This window comes from Mobula hypostoma, chromosome 2 (assembly GCF_963921235.1).
Source record: "Mobula hypostoma chromosome 2, sMobHyp1.1, whole genome shotgun sequence".
Classification (NCBI taxonomy): domain Eukaryota; kingdom Metazoa; phylum Chordata; class Chondrichthyes; order Myliobatiformes; family Myliobatidae; genus Mobula; species Mobula hypostoma.
Window position 1 is genome coordinate 133,604,598 of NC_086098.1, and position 15,212 is coordinate 133,619,809.

General features: G+C 43.5%; 1 protein-coding gene across 1 annotated transcript in view; it reads left to right on the forward strand.

Moving 5' to 3' along the window:
• The window catches only part of mertka (c-mer proto-oncogene tyrosine kinase a), a 175,630-nt gene that overhangs the window by 138,355 nt on the left and 22,063 nt on the right, over positions 1-15,212 (forward strand). Inside the window, exons 12-15 of the mRNA XM_063040701.1 lie at positions 902-997; positions 8,219-8,299; positions 9,255-9,347; positions 11,344-11,465. Of these exons, the coding sequence (XP_062896771.1) occupies positions 902-997; positions 8,219-8,299; positions 9,255-9,347; positions 11,344-11,465 (392 nt within the window). The remainder of the gene's footprint in view (positions 1-901; positions 998-8,218; positions 8,300-9,254; positions 9,348-11,343; positions 11,466-15,212) is intronic.

Sequence of the window (15,212 nt, forward strand, 5' to 3'; positions counted from 1 at the left end):
GCAATAGAATCTGTAGGGCCTTGATGTGCCGATGTTTCAGGAAGGTGGCATCAATCACCCATCGCCCATCGCCCATCACCCATCACCCACTATCTGGAGTAAGCCCTCTTCTCGATGCTGGCATCAAACAGGAGGCACCGGAACCTGAAGGTCTGCACCTCAAGGTTCAACAACAGCTTCTTTCCCACTGCTATCAGATCCTTAAATTGACCTGGAAAACCCAAATTCTACCTCCTCCTACAGTTCCAGTAATTCGCACTAATGTAATGCTTATATTTATTTATTTTGTCATGTAAGCTTTGCATAATTTATGTTATGTTTATGTAGTTCACTTTTTTCATACTTGTACTGTGCTGCTGCTGCAAAAAAAATTTTCTTGGCTTTCTATACTGTGACAATGAACTTGAACTTAGGAAGAGAGAAGAATAGAGAACAGAGACAATTAATGGGGCCTTGGGTTGCATTCAGCTGACGAAGACCCAAGAGGCTGAAATGGCCTTGTCTATTGTAATAACTTCAGGAGCTGGCTCACCCTGATAATATAATGGGAATATCCTTTCATCTTAGAATCGGTTTGTCAAAGTACACTGCAGTAGCCCTGAAGACAAATACACAGAAACAACACAAAAGGTTCCAAATGTGGTCTCAACAAAGCTCTGTCCAAATACAGCAAGGCTCCGATTGCTCAGCTGAAAGCACAGAAGCAGCCTAATCATTAAAGGCCCTTTGAGCACCCGTTGAGCTGGTCTGCTGGTGCATGAATCGCATAATGTAAAATGGGGGAGGTTGCTCGTGTGAAGAAAATCTCCAGAGACTCAACAGTCAGAAAGACCTAATTCAATGCTGCGGCATTATATGATTTAATTAAGTGGATTTTAATTCTTTAACATTCTTCCCACAGTGGATCACCTGGGAGTCCGGGAGGAGTTGAAAGAGAAGCTACAGGATGTAATGACAGACAGAAGCCTCCTGACTCTGGGCAAAGCTCTGGGAGAGGGTAAGGAATGAGAAGAAGCTTGCAAGGCCTCTATTTGCACAGTTTGTTGTCTGTTGCATGCTGGTTGAACACCCAAGTTGGCATTGTCTTTCATTGATTCAGTTATGGTTATCCTTCTGTGGATTTATCAAGTATGCATGCAAGGCAGTGAATCTCAGGGCTGTATATGGTACTTTGATAATAAACTTAATTCATATATTTCATTCAGAGTTAGAGGAGATTTGGTATTTCACCTAAAACACTTGCAAGTGTCAAGAGATGTACCATGGGGAGTATTCTGACTGGCTGCATTAGTGTCTGGTTTGGGGTTTGAGGGGAGGCTACTGCACAGGATTGAAGTAAGCTGCAGAGAGTTGTAAACTTAGACAGCTCCATCATGGGCACTAGAAGCAGCATGCAGGATACCTTCAAGGAGCGATGCCTCAAAAAGGTGGCGTCCATCATTAAGGACTCCCCATTACCCAGGTCATGCCCTTTTCTCATTGCTACCATCAGGAAAGGGGTACAGGAGCCCAAAGACTTAGACTCAACAATTCAGGAACAGCTTCTTCCCCTCTACCATCCAATTTCTGAATGGACATTGACCCATGAACACTACCTTGCTGCTTTTTGTTTTATTTCTATTTTGCACTATTTAATTTAATTTAACTATATATATTACTGCAATTCACAGTTTTCTTTTCTATTATTATGAATTGCATTGTATGGTTTCCCTGAAGTCAATAAATTTCATGCTGGTGATATTAAACCTGGTTCTGAAATTGCTTTGAACTTTGAAACTCCATCCCTCCCTGTGTACCCTAACTCCCACACCGCCCCTACACAATAGGGCTCTGAGAGCCGGTTAGTGTATTACTATATGGATTCTTTTCCCCCTTTTCCTCAACTTCAATTTAGCAGTTACACACATTATCTGTACAGTTGACATCTGACTTGTGCCAGCAATTTAGTGTTTCGTTGGCCTCAGAACATATAGGACTGTGTATTGACGTGATAGGTCAGGCAATCGTGATGCTACATCTAATACTATTCTTGTACTACTTCCTTACAAATATTTATTTACCTGTTTATTTCAAAGTACTTTGAATAATGAAATTGGCAGAGCACAAGTTCTGTGGGAGACATGACATCATGCACAGCTTAATAGATGAGCTGAAGTAGATACAATACTGTTGTCTTTTGAACTAAAAATCATTTTTTAAGCTGTATATGCATTTTTATAGATTTGTGAATCTGTATTGTAACTAATTAGGATGAAGAATTAAATATTGGATCCACATCATTCAGGACGAAGGTAAACAGTAAAACTCCAATACCTAATCGTTGAGAAATCCTGATGTATTGGGGTCTAACTCTCTAGTGTGAGCCAGCTTTCCCGAGAAAAAGCAAGATGTATGGCTGGAGCTGGAGGACTGGACTCTGGGCTGTTGCACAATGCAATTCCAGGATTGGGATCTGGAATTTTGAGGGTCAGGAATGAGCATAGATTTGCAGTTGGAAATAGGGTCTGATATCATGGCACGCTTTGACAAGCTGAAGCATACGGGCAGAAGTTCACAGGGTTCTGTTTCCCATTCCCTTTAGATTCACCCAAAAATAAACTATCATGTAACTTAAAAAAAAATGTATTAAAGTGAAAAGAAAAGATGTTTTGGGATATTATAAATGAAACATTTAATTGTGGAAAGTCAGAACCAATTTTACTTTCACTGGCATATGTAGTGGAATTTGTTATTTTGCGGCAGCAGTACAGTGTGAGACATTAAAATTATTGATTACAAAAATAAGTAGTGCAGAAGACAAACAATAAGGTGCTGTTTGTGGGTTCATGGACATTCAGAAATCTGATGGCAGAGGAAAAGAAGCACAAAGTATGTGTGTTGAGGGTCCTCTCTGCTAGACCAGCACCACTGAAAGCCCAAGGGTAATAATGATCAAAGTTTTATTGTACGTAATTTACAAGCAGTATTAAAACTGTAGAAATGGGAAGGCCACAAATCCCATTCTGGAATGGGAATGTTTTGTGTAATGCAGTGTAGATTAAGACATGGGATGTGGTATATTATTTCAGTCTTGAATATTTCAATTTTAATTGTCATTCAGAATACATCCAAAGAAAATAGTAATCCTCCAGAGCCAAAGTGAAAAACACAGAACAGATAGTCACACACAGCACATATTGCACATAAAATTATGACAGCAGAAAAACAGTTTCAAAATATATGCATAAAAAATAATAATATAGGCCCAAGTCCCTTGGTGTCGTGGCCTGTAGAATGATGGTGCATGCAAGCCAAATCATTTCCTCATTTCGGCATGTGCAGCCGGAGATGAATAGAATCCAGCTTGTCTTCCACTGGGCAAACACTGGAGAGCAGTACCAGTGGGAGGGCCAGCCTCCAAACCAGCGGCACACAACTGGCTCCCGTGTCTCCTCCACCGGTGACTGCAGCAGGCAACCCGGAGGCATGAGGCCTTGTCCACCCATTAACCGAGGCAACGCAGCTCCCCGTTATCAGTCTCTCCAATGAACAGGTGAATCGGACTCGCAGTGTTCTACATTACCAATGTCCAACAGGGTGTTGTGATCACCAGAAAAACGTCCAAGCCAATCATTTCCACCGTTCGTTGGATCATGCCCTGCCTGGGTGGCAGATAGAGGCTTCAACACGGTGCACAACAAGTCCAGCTCCGTCGCTGTTTGTTCACTTCCAGGGTGCCAAATTAAAGGCTGCTTTGATGGAAATGATCAAATACTCCGATTTCAGCCTGCTGCAGCTGAGGACCACAACTACATCTAAGGTGCGTTCAGTCAGTAATGACATTTTAATGCAATTAAGCAATCTATTGTTGCTCAAAACCAATTGAAATAGATCGGACTGTGGTCAGGGTACTGTCCCCTTCAGGTGTCAGCGGAAACGAAGATGTTGCACTGGGCTAATGGTACGTTTAAAAAAAACACATGGTTTTCAACTCCCAATACCAACTATCTTGCTGGCAAACGCACAGCCTCTGGTAAATAAAATTGAAGATCTCAGAGCTAGGGTTCTGTATCAGTGGGATGTTTGGAACACTTGCATCTGTTGTTGCACAGAATCTTGGTTAACCCCTCATATTCTGGGCATGGTAATTCAGATTGACAGGTTCGTAATACACCACAAAGTTAGCACTGTTGAGTCTTTTAAAGCCAAAGACAGGGTGGGGGTGGGATGGTTGCCTCATGATCAGTTCCTCGTGGTGTGTAGACGTGGTGGTGCTGTCCTGTTCACCAGACCTGGAGCACCTCGTGATCAAGTGCCATCCATTTTACCTGCCGCGGGAGATTTCAGCGATAATTTTGGTAGTGAAGCACATCCCACCACAGGCCAATGTCAACAACAGGAATTCTGCAGATGCTGGTCCTGACGAAGGGTCTCGGCCTGAAACGTCGACTGTACCTCTTCCTAGAGATGCTGCCTGGCCTGCTGCGTTCACCAGCAACTTTGATGTGTGTTACAGGCCAATGTCAAACAGTTCTAGACTATCTGAGCGATGTGGCATAAAACAGCACATCCTGATGCCTTCCCCATCATTCTGGGGGATTTTAACTAGGTCAGCTTGAAAAAGTCTCTAAATAATTGTTATCAACAAACCACTTGTAGTACCAGAGCAAACAACACACTGGACCACTGTTACACCACAATCAAGAGTGCTTACCGTGCTCTCCCATGCACACACTTCGGAAAGTCTGCTCACCTGGCTATACTTCTATACCAGCACCAGTAGTGAGGACCAAGAAGGTATGGACAAGGGAGGTATAGCAGCACTTACAAGACTGCTTTGTGTATAGGGGGATTCATTTTCCAGTCTGGATGAATACGCCACAACTGCCACTGACTTCATTGAAGCCTGTGTGGATGACAACATACTGTATATACCCAAATCAAAAGCTGTGGATGAACCAGGAGGTTTGTCGTCTGCTGAGGACTAGCTCTGTGGCATTTGGTCTGTACAAGAAAACTAGGAATGACTTACAGATGGCTATTTCAAGAGTAAAGAGACAATTCCGAGAGAGGTTGGAGGCGACATCAGATGCATGACATCTCTGACAGGGTTTGCTACCTACAAAGCGAAATCCAACATCATGATTGGCAGCGATGCTTAACTACCAGACGAGCTAACAGCTTTTATGCCCACTTTGGAAGGGAGCATATAACTACAGCTGTGAAGATCCCTGCTGCACCCGGTGACTCTGTGATCTCTATCTTAGAGACTGATGCCAGTCTGTCTTTCAGGAGGATGAACCCTCGCAAGGCAGCAGGCCCTGATGGAGTACCTGGTAAGGCTCTGAAACCTCGTGCCAACTGACTGGCGGAAGTTCAAAGACATTTTTAATCTCTTACTGCTACAGTTGGAAGTTCCCACATACTTCAAAAGGGCAACAATTATCTACAAGAAGAGTAGTATGAGCTGCCTTAATGACTATCATCCAAAAGCACTCACATCGGATGGTGATGAAATGATTTGAGAGGTTGGCCATGGCTAGGATTAACTTCTGCCTCAGCAAGGACCTGGACCCATTGCGATTGGCTTATCATCACAATAGGTCTGTGACAGACACAATCCCATTGGGTCTCCACGGTGCCTTGGATCACCTGGACAATGCAAATGCCTATGTCAGGATGCTGTTCATTGACTATAGGTCAGCATTTAACACCATTATTCCTACAGTACTGATTGCAAGCTACAAAACCTGGACCTCTATACCTCTCTCTGCAATTGGATCCTCAACTTCCTAACCAGAAGACCACACTCTCTGTGAATTGGTAATAACATCTCCTCCTCGCTGACAATCAATACTGGTGCACCTCAGGGATGTGTGCTGAGCCCAGTGCTCTACTGTCTCTACACCCATGACTGTGTAGCTCAGCACAGCTCGTGCCATCTATAAATGATACAACCATTTTTGGCAGAATCTCAGATGGTGATGGGAGGGCATACAGGAGTGAGATAGACCAGCTAGTTGAGTAGTGTCACAGCAACAACATTACACTCAATGTCAGTAAGACCAAAGAGCTGATTGTGGACTTCAGAAAGGGTAAGATGAGGGAATGCACAGCAATCCTTATAGAGGGAAAAGAAGTGGAGAGCGAGGAATTTCAAGTTCCTTGGTGTTAATATCTCTGAGGACCTAACCTGGTCCCAGCATATTGATGTAGCTATAAAGAAGGCAAAACAGCAGCTATATTTCATTAGGAATATGAGGAGATTTGAAAGTCACCTAAAAGACTGGAAAATTTCTACAGATGTACTATGGAGAGCATTCTGACTGGCTGCACTGCCATCTAGTATGGGGGGAGGCGGGCTGCGAATGATCAAAGCAAGCAGCAGAGAATGGTAAAATTAGTCAGCTCCATCATGGGTACTATCCTCCATAGCATCCAAGCTATCTTCAAGGAGCAGTGCTTCAAAAAGGTGGCATCCATCATTTAGAACCCCCACCACCCAGACCGTGCCCTCTTCTTGTTGTTACCACCAGGAAGGAGGTACAGAAGCCTGAAGACACACACTCAGCAATTCAGGAACAGTTTCTTCCCCTCTGCCATCCGATTTCTGAATGGACATTGAACCCATGACCACTCTCAGTACTTTCTTTATTTAGGTTTTGCACAACTTATTTAATTTAACTACTTGAGATATATATGCGCATACATACTTTAATTCACAGATTTTTTCCCTGTATTACCATGTTTTGCATTGTACTGCTCCTGCAAACATAACAGATTTCATGACATAGACCAGCGATATTAAACCTGTTGCTGAATCTGTCTAGCAACTTTCTAGTGAGGTAGACCTACCTTACTCGATGTTTGCATCTTGCGATCATAAGAAAGACATAAATGACAAACAATTGCACCCTTATTTGGACCCAGAGAGGCCGCTGTGACCAAGTTCGCCACCATCTTACCAAATATTAGGGGACTCCAAGGCTATACCAGGCTGAAATGCTCATCGTGTTCTGTACCAGGATATGCCATACTTCGGCCCAGATTAAAGAGGACGTAACTCTTCTATAACATGTATTCAATTATGAATGCACCAGATAATTATTTTATCATATTAAAACACTCTGCAGATCCAAACTCCCAGGACAAAATTTAATAATTAACTTGATGGAGAGATGCTTTTACATGGAAACTTGGAGCAGGAGAGGGCTAACTGGCCCTTCAAATCTACTCTTACACTCAGTGGAATTATGACTGAGCCTTGGTCTCATTACCATATGACTGCTTTCTTCCCATACCCTTTGGTACCTAGAAATTCATCTGTCTCCTTAACACATATACTGACGCGGCCTCTACAAACTTTTGAGATAGCGAACTCCACAGGTTCACCACTCTCTGAATGAAGGTATGTCTCCTTTTAGTACTAAATCTCTTACCCCATGGATTGAGACATCCCAGCAAGGAAATAACATCACCCAATCCTTTCTTATCTTGACCAGTTAGAACATTACATGTTTGTATTTGATCTGCTCTTGTTTACGATGTCACTGCAAATCTGATTGTCATCACCTCTCCCTATACAGCAGTCCTGTCATCTGGGAATCAGTCCAGTGAAACTTTGTTCCTCATGGCAAGCATCTCTTGGGTACGGAGACCAAAACTGTACACAATATTCCTGAGTGGTCACACCAAGGCACTGTATTCAAACATCTCAGTGAGGGCCAACATATCGTTCACCTCAATTGTTTGCAGGACCTGAATGCTGCTTTGAGTGGTGTATAAGAACATCCAAATCTCTGTCAATCAGCACTTCCCCATCTGATGCCATTTAAGTAATACCTGCTTCTCATTTTTAGTTTCCCGTTCCTGTGGATATCTTCAAATCGATCTGTGTTTTATTGGCTAATGTCATTCATCTGACAGTCATTGCAGCTGACCTAATTCTGCTCCTCCTGGCTAATTTCAAAATTACCCAGGTTACAATGATAATTAGACAGTTTTATGCACAAAACAGCCTGTAACTCTTAACACCTACAAATAGTAACACAGGGACAAATCTGAAAGGAGATTTAAAGTGACAAGAAATGGCTTCAATAAACAGAGCCAAGAAAGGTTCATTTTGTACAGTACACTGTTCAGTTCATTTTTCTCCGTGCTCTTGTTGACAGTATACTGCATTGTTTTACATTTTGTACGTGTAAACCTGACTGATCTTTATATTCTCATTGTTCTACAGGGGAATTTGGGTCTGTAATGGAGGGACATCTTAAGCAGGCTGATGGCAGTAGCCGGAAAGTTGCTGTTAAAACCATGAAATGTAAGGCTACCCTTGATTTAATTACTTTTCACACCTACTCGGGCGTAGGCCGCCAACAGTAGCACACGAGAGTCCTCTGTCCTGGGCCGGTCTTTAAGTTGTCCCCAGGTGTAGACCATCATCTTGGTGAATCCTACCTCTCCCAGGGATGAGGTCTTTGGAGCTTCCGTTGGCGATTCTGTAGCATTGTGTTTTTACGGGATGGCGTTGCTAGCCTCATGTCCAACCCTCTTCCTCTTACAGCTGGGCTTGGGACTGTCCACGGTGGAGTTCCTTGGTTTATTAAGTTAGGGAAAATCAGTTGCCTGCATTTGTATCCAATGCCTGTGACATTGCAGTATCCCAAGTCACTCAGAGGTTGAAAAATCGAGCCTTTTTAAGATGGTGAGGTGACTGTCAAATGATATGATTGGGAAGATGGTTTCAGATGATATGATTTAGAGAAGGATGAAGGTTCTGCCATTAGTAATAGAAAAGGAAAGCTGACAAACTTCGGATTTGCCGGTAAAAAGGATCGCTGTGCATAAATCCTGTGCATGTTTGCAACCAACTTTAAAATTAAGCTTCGTGTCATATTTGCTTTGAGTGTTAGGACACCATTTTGTAATGTAGCGATTGGGGCTGAACAGTTTCCCATGATGTTTCTGTGCACAGTGAGCTCGTGGATGCAGTAAGCTGGTAAAATGTTCTGACACATGTGGGATGCCGTCTGGAATATTGGAGCTGTCCACAGTGTTGTAGTAAAGAAGCAGTTCAAGTTTCAACCTGTTATATGATTCCAAATGTTAAGCTTTTAACTGAGAGATGTTAATTCAACTGAGACTCAGACATGTTATTATTCTCACTATTAAACCCAACCAAATATTTTATTGTTTTTGCGGTAGCATTGAGATTCTATTAGAAGAGCAATTATACTTGGTTCTGGGGATAAAATTTATCTTTTTTTTTGTTCCAGTGGATGACTTCTCACTGAGGGAAATCGAAGAATTCCTGAGCGAAGCAGCTTGCATGAAAGATTTTGATCATCCAAATGTCATTAGACTTTTGGGTATTGTATTATATATTTAATAATTGTATTGATGGTATTATAGTTATTCACACTGGTTCAGGAGCCTCAGGGTAATCATTTCCTGAACATGTTGGTGTGAGACCAAAGACCCTTGTATCTCCCTCCCAATGTTGGCAGCGAGAAGGAGATACCCTCCCACACCTCATATGACTTTGCCCTGAGCAATTTAATCCATAACCTTAACTTCTACCTCAACTCCACCTCCAACTCTCCTAAGCCCGGCTCCAGGTGGCCCGTGATCCTAAACCCAGACAAGACGAAAGCGATCAGTCCTTGGGTCCTGCCGATTGAACTTGCTTGCTGTTGGATATTCAATAATGAGTATTGGCCAGCCATGCAGCAACAACAGGAGCCAAACAGAACCCCTTAAATATTATGTCATATACATCGTAAATTTGTGTCGCAAAGTTGGCAGTTTGTTTCATGCTCTGCTGCACTGTTGGACTGTGGGAGGAAACTGGAGCACCCGGAGGAAACCCACGCGTTCATGGGGAGAAGCGGCAAACTCCGGGGTAACGACGGGAAATGAACCCTGTCGCTGATACTGTAAAGCGTTGTGCTAACCGCCACGCTGCTGTACTGCCATATTATTACGCATAAGATAATATCTCAATATTATGTGGCTGAACTCTTAAGGTTGATTTTTTTTAAATTTATCATTTATTTGGAGAATGTTTCTGGCAAGGCCATTATTTATTCCCGGAATCACAGAGCCTTACAGTTTGGAAACAAGGTTTTCAGCCCACAAAGTCTGTGCTGGTCACCAGATATTCATCTATACTGATCTCCTTTCACTCTTCCCATATTCCCATCAATTCCTCCCAGATTCTGCCACTCGTCTACAGACCTGGAGGTGATTTCCAGCTTACCAATTAATTTAGCAGCTTCACATTCTTGGTATGCGGGAGGAAACTAGGGAAAACACGTGATAACAAGGAAATCATGCAGACTAAACCCAAGGAGCACCAGGAGTCAGGATTGAAACGAAGTCACTGGAGTTGTAAGGTAGCAAGGTCTACTAGCTAGACTGTCCCAACAGACTGTTAAATTTCTGCTAATAGGTGTCAAGCTAGCACGACAACAATAATTTTTGTTTTCAGACTTTGCTTCCTTGTTAGCAAAGGGTGTTGCAAGAGTGACCACACTTCAGAAATAGCTTGCAAATTGCTTTGCGATGTTCTGGAGTTACAGATATTGCAATGTGTAATGATGTTCAGATACATCCGAGGATATACTGGAGAACATCATCAGTGATGTAACCCGGGTTCATTGGGTGTTTCGGGTCTTTCAGACTCCCTTCCCCAGGCAAGCCAGCCAGGGTTGATCAGGCCAAGGCTTGTGTCCCTGCAGCATTGGTCCACCGGTCACACTTCTTGATCCAGAGGTATCTGGAGGCTCGCTCAGCAGCCTCTGTGACAGTCCTGGTGGCTCTTTGATTTGCAGCTCCTGTAATGCCAAGGAGAGAGTAGGTTCTGCACAGCAAGCAGCCGGCAAAACCTCTACAGCCCCACATCGAGTCCTTCACCCTGTCTCTGGCACTGGTCTACCAGATCCTTGTATTTGGCTTTCTTATGCTCTAACACCTCCTCAATCCAGTCTTCCCAAGGAACTGTTCATTCTGCTGTGACCACCTGCATCAAGGTTTCTGACAGAATGACCATGTCAGGCCTCAGTAAAGAGAATATTTTGTGACACTGAACTGGATGAAGAACTTGATGGCTGAGAGTTTTCTGATGTCTTCCACAGCTGTCCCCTGAATAAAATGCACCTTAATTGCCATAACTATGTTAGTGTTCGAACAATAGACTGCCAATCATAACCTGCCTCTTGAAGTTACATGGAGGATGGACAAACACATAATTGTTCAATTTTGGCGAATATAGAGCAAAGCTTATTTTTAAAAGGAGAATTGAGTTAAGATGGTTGGGAATGTATGAGCTCTGTAGCAAGTGCATTTGCTGTGTGTTTTTTTTAGGTGTGTGTTTGGAACTGGGCTCCAGAGAACAGATTGCAAAGCCTATGGTCATCCTTCCCTTCATGAAATACGGTGACTTGCACAGCTTCCTGCTGCGCTCCAGGCTTGAACCAAATGCTGAGGTAATTATGGAACTCTGTAGAAAAATGTACTGTTATTTCTAACATTATTCACCGTCAGCTCCTGGATTATTTAAAGAGTGCCAGTTATCTGCTTACTGTAGACCACATTGTTACTGGGGAAGGTGAACGCGAGAGTCAATAAACTTCAAATACTGGCTGTAAAAAGTTGTTTGGTGCTGGTTGTTAAGGCTGCTGCCTGATTTCTAGATAACATGAATGGCGTGCGACAAAGGATAATTTTGCATGGGTAGTGCAAGAAACAGGCTTGACTAGCTGCTGTCTTCAATACATTCTTTATTTCCACAAGCCATCCACAACACTCCTTCATTCATATTGCCCAATTCAAACATATGGGCTAAATGGCACCCTTGAAGCCTTTTGGTTTCACCCTGTCTATTCAAATTACTTGCGTAAAATCAACTTGAATTCTTGGAGCTTTCCGAAAAGAGCAACTCACATTATTCCCATTCCATTGCCCTTTTCCAGGAATCAGGCAGTTTTTGGCCCCCAGTCAATTTTCTTGAGAATGCAATCATTGAAACTCCTTGCATCACTCCTTGAATTGGGCAATTATTACTTGATGAGTTCTAGGTCATGAGGTCCTGAACATGGAGACAGGAGAGTGCAGATGCTGGAATGTGGAGCAACAAACAATGACGGGTGCACTCTTAGCAGAAGAGGGACACAATCAGATGGGGAAGTGGGGTTGGTTGTCTGCTGATTTAGTTGGTAACGTAGGTTTTTTCTTGAGGTGCCAGAAAGTCATACCTTTTAATTCTACTTTTATTTAGAGGTACAGCACGGTAACTTTGTAGAGAAGGAAAATATTGAAGAGTTATTCTTACTCTGCCATGATTATTGGAAAAGGACAGTGGAATGAGAACAATGGGACAAGCTCCAAGAATTCTTTTCTTTTCGGAAAGCCCCAAGAATTCAAGTTGATATTACATCGTTTTGGCATGTGTGAGCAAAAGCTGTTTTTACACCCTGTTGTTGGATTGCTTCTCTCCATTGTTTGGGGAAAGTCAGCAGTCGGAGTAGTTGAGGGCACTGACCATCCGAGCACCAGGGGAATTGGAGGGAGAGAAGCGGGACTTGTAATTCAAAACCTGTGTCTGATTCTCATTCAGATTAGAAATTTAGAGTCTTACATTCAGTTCTGTGTGTCCGGTTATAGGTACAATGTAAAGGCTTTGGAGAGGTTGCAGAGATTTACCAGGATACTGCCTGGTTTGCAAGATGTATGAGGAGAGTTTAGAAAAGCTAGGACTGTTTTCTCTAGAGTGACGGAGGGTGAGGAGAGAATTGTTAGAAGTTGATAACATTATGCAAGGCATAGGTAGACAGCCAGTAGTTTTTTTTCTCAGAATTGAAATATCTAGCAATAGAGGGGATGTTTTTAAAATGAGATAGATCATCTCTCAAAATTCAAGATGGCGCCAGACACTGGTGACTCTAGGTGCAACTCTGAATGGAATCATCATATATTCCCATTGAGGAATATTACAGCTGAAATCTACAGTCACAATCAGGTACTTCAGTAGGCAACATTTTTTCAAAGTGTCTTAAAAGGTCTAACATTCAAAATCGCTTAGACTCCAGACCGCCCAGGTAGCAAGTGTAGATTCCATTTAAGAAAGTGCAGTTGCGAGACTGGGCTGCAGGTAGAACTGAAACTCGGGACCCTGACATCCCACTCCCTAGCATTCTCCCGTCTAATGTACAGTCTGTGGAAAATAAAACTGAAGACCTCAGAACAAGATTGCAGTACCAGAGAGACGTCAGGGAGTGCTGTGTACTCTGCTTCACAGAGACATGTCTCACCCCCCCCTCCCCCCCCCAGCAATCCAGCCAAAGAGCTTCACCTTCCCGCACGGACTGGACAGCAACGTCAGGTGAAGGCAGAGGCAGCGGCATTTGCATCATGATTAACTCATCACGGTAGTGCTGTCTGGAAGATCTGGTGGTCGGCTGTTGTCCGTTCTATCTGCAGGTGGAGTTCTCCTGGTCGTGGTATACGTTCTACGACTGGCCAATATCAGGCTGGCACTGGAGGAGCGTAACAGTCACGAGACAACGTTGACCGATGTCTTCCTGATCATTGCAAGGGATTTCAACCAGGCCAGTTCGAAGAAGTGTCTGACCAATTATCACTAATGTCACCTATGGAACCAGAAGAGCCAAGACACCTGACCACTGTTACACCACTATTAAGAACGTTTACTGTGCCCTCACTTTGGAAAGTCCAATCACCTGGCTGTACTTCTACTTCCAGTGTACGATCAGAGACTGAGGGCCACAGTACCAGCGGTGAGACTGCGGAGGTCTGGTCACAGGAGGCGGAGGAGCGCTTACAGGATTGCTTTGTATCGGCGGAGTAAGTTCGGGGATGCATCTTCAGATCTGAATGAATATGCCGCAGTTGTCACTAACTTGGTGTGGATGAGTGTGTGCCTTCTCGGACATAGCCAAACCAGGAACTGTGGGAAAGCTAAGAGATTTGCAGTCTGCTGAGTGCTAGCTCCATGGCGTTTGACACCGGTGATCCAGAACTCAACAAGAAGGCAATCTTAAGAGCGAGAAAGCAATTTTGAGTGAAGTTGGGGATGAAACCAGATGGCTGGCAGCTCTGTCAGTTTGCAGGCCAGTACTTCTTACAAGGCAAAACCAAACATCATAAATGGCAATGATGCTTCTTTCCCCAATGAGCCGAACACTTTCTATGCATACTTTGAAAGCGGGAGTATAACTATACCTGTATGAATTCACGCAGCATCACACAACCCTATGAGACTGTCCCAGAGCCTGATGTCACATCTTTCAAGTGGGTGAACCCTTATAAGGCATCAGACCCTGATGGTGTACCTGACTGGGCACTGAAAACATGCCAGCCAACTGTCTGGAGGGTTCAAGGACATCTTAGATCCTTGCCACAATAGGGCTACAGAAGACATGAACTCAATGAATCTCGCGCAGCCTTGGATCACCTGGCCGATGCAAATACCTATTTCAGGATGCTGTTTATTGATTATAGCTCAGCATTTAACACCATCATTCCTACAGTACTGATCAAAAAGCTACAGAACCAAGACCCCTGTACCTCCCCTCAGCAACTGGATCCACAACTTACTAACTGGAACACCATAATCTATGTAGATTAGAAATAACATTTTCACCTCGCTGACAATCAACAGTAGTGCACCACAGGGATGTGTGCTTAGCCCACTATCTTACTCTCTCTACACTCATGACTGTGTGGCTAGGCATAGCTCAAATGCCATCTATAAATTTGCTGATACCACCGTTGTTGGCAGAATTTCAGTTGGTGATGAAAGGGCGTACTGGAGTGAGATATACCAGTTAATTGAGTGGTGTCGCAGCAACAACCTGGCACTCAATGTCAGTAAGACCAAAGAGCTGATTGTGGTCTTCAGGAAGGGTAAGATGAGGGAACACGAACCAATCCTCATAGAGGGATCACAAATGGAGAGAGTGAGCAATTTCAGGTTCCAGGGCGTAGCTATGAAGAAGGCAAGACAGTTGCTATATTTCATTAGGAGTTTGAGGAGATTTGGTTTATCAACTAAAACACTCAAAAACTTCTACAGAAGTACTGTGGAGAGCATTCTGACTGGCTGCGTCACCACCTTGTATGGGGGGGGAGGGGTGCTACTGCACGAGACCAAAGTAAGTTGCAGAAACTTGTAAAATTAGTTAGCTCTATCATAGGAAGGAGCCTTCATAGTC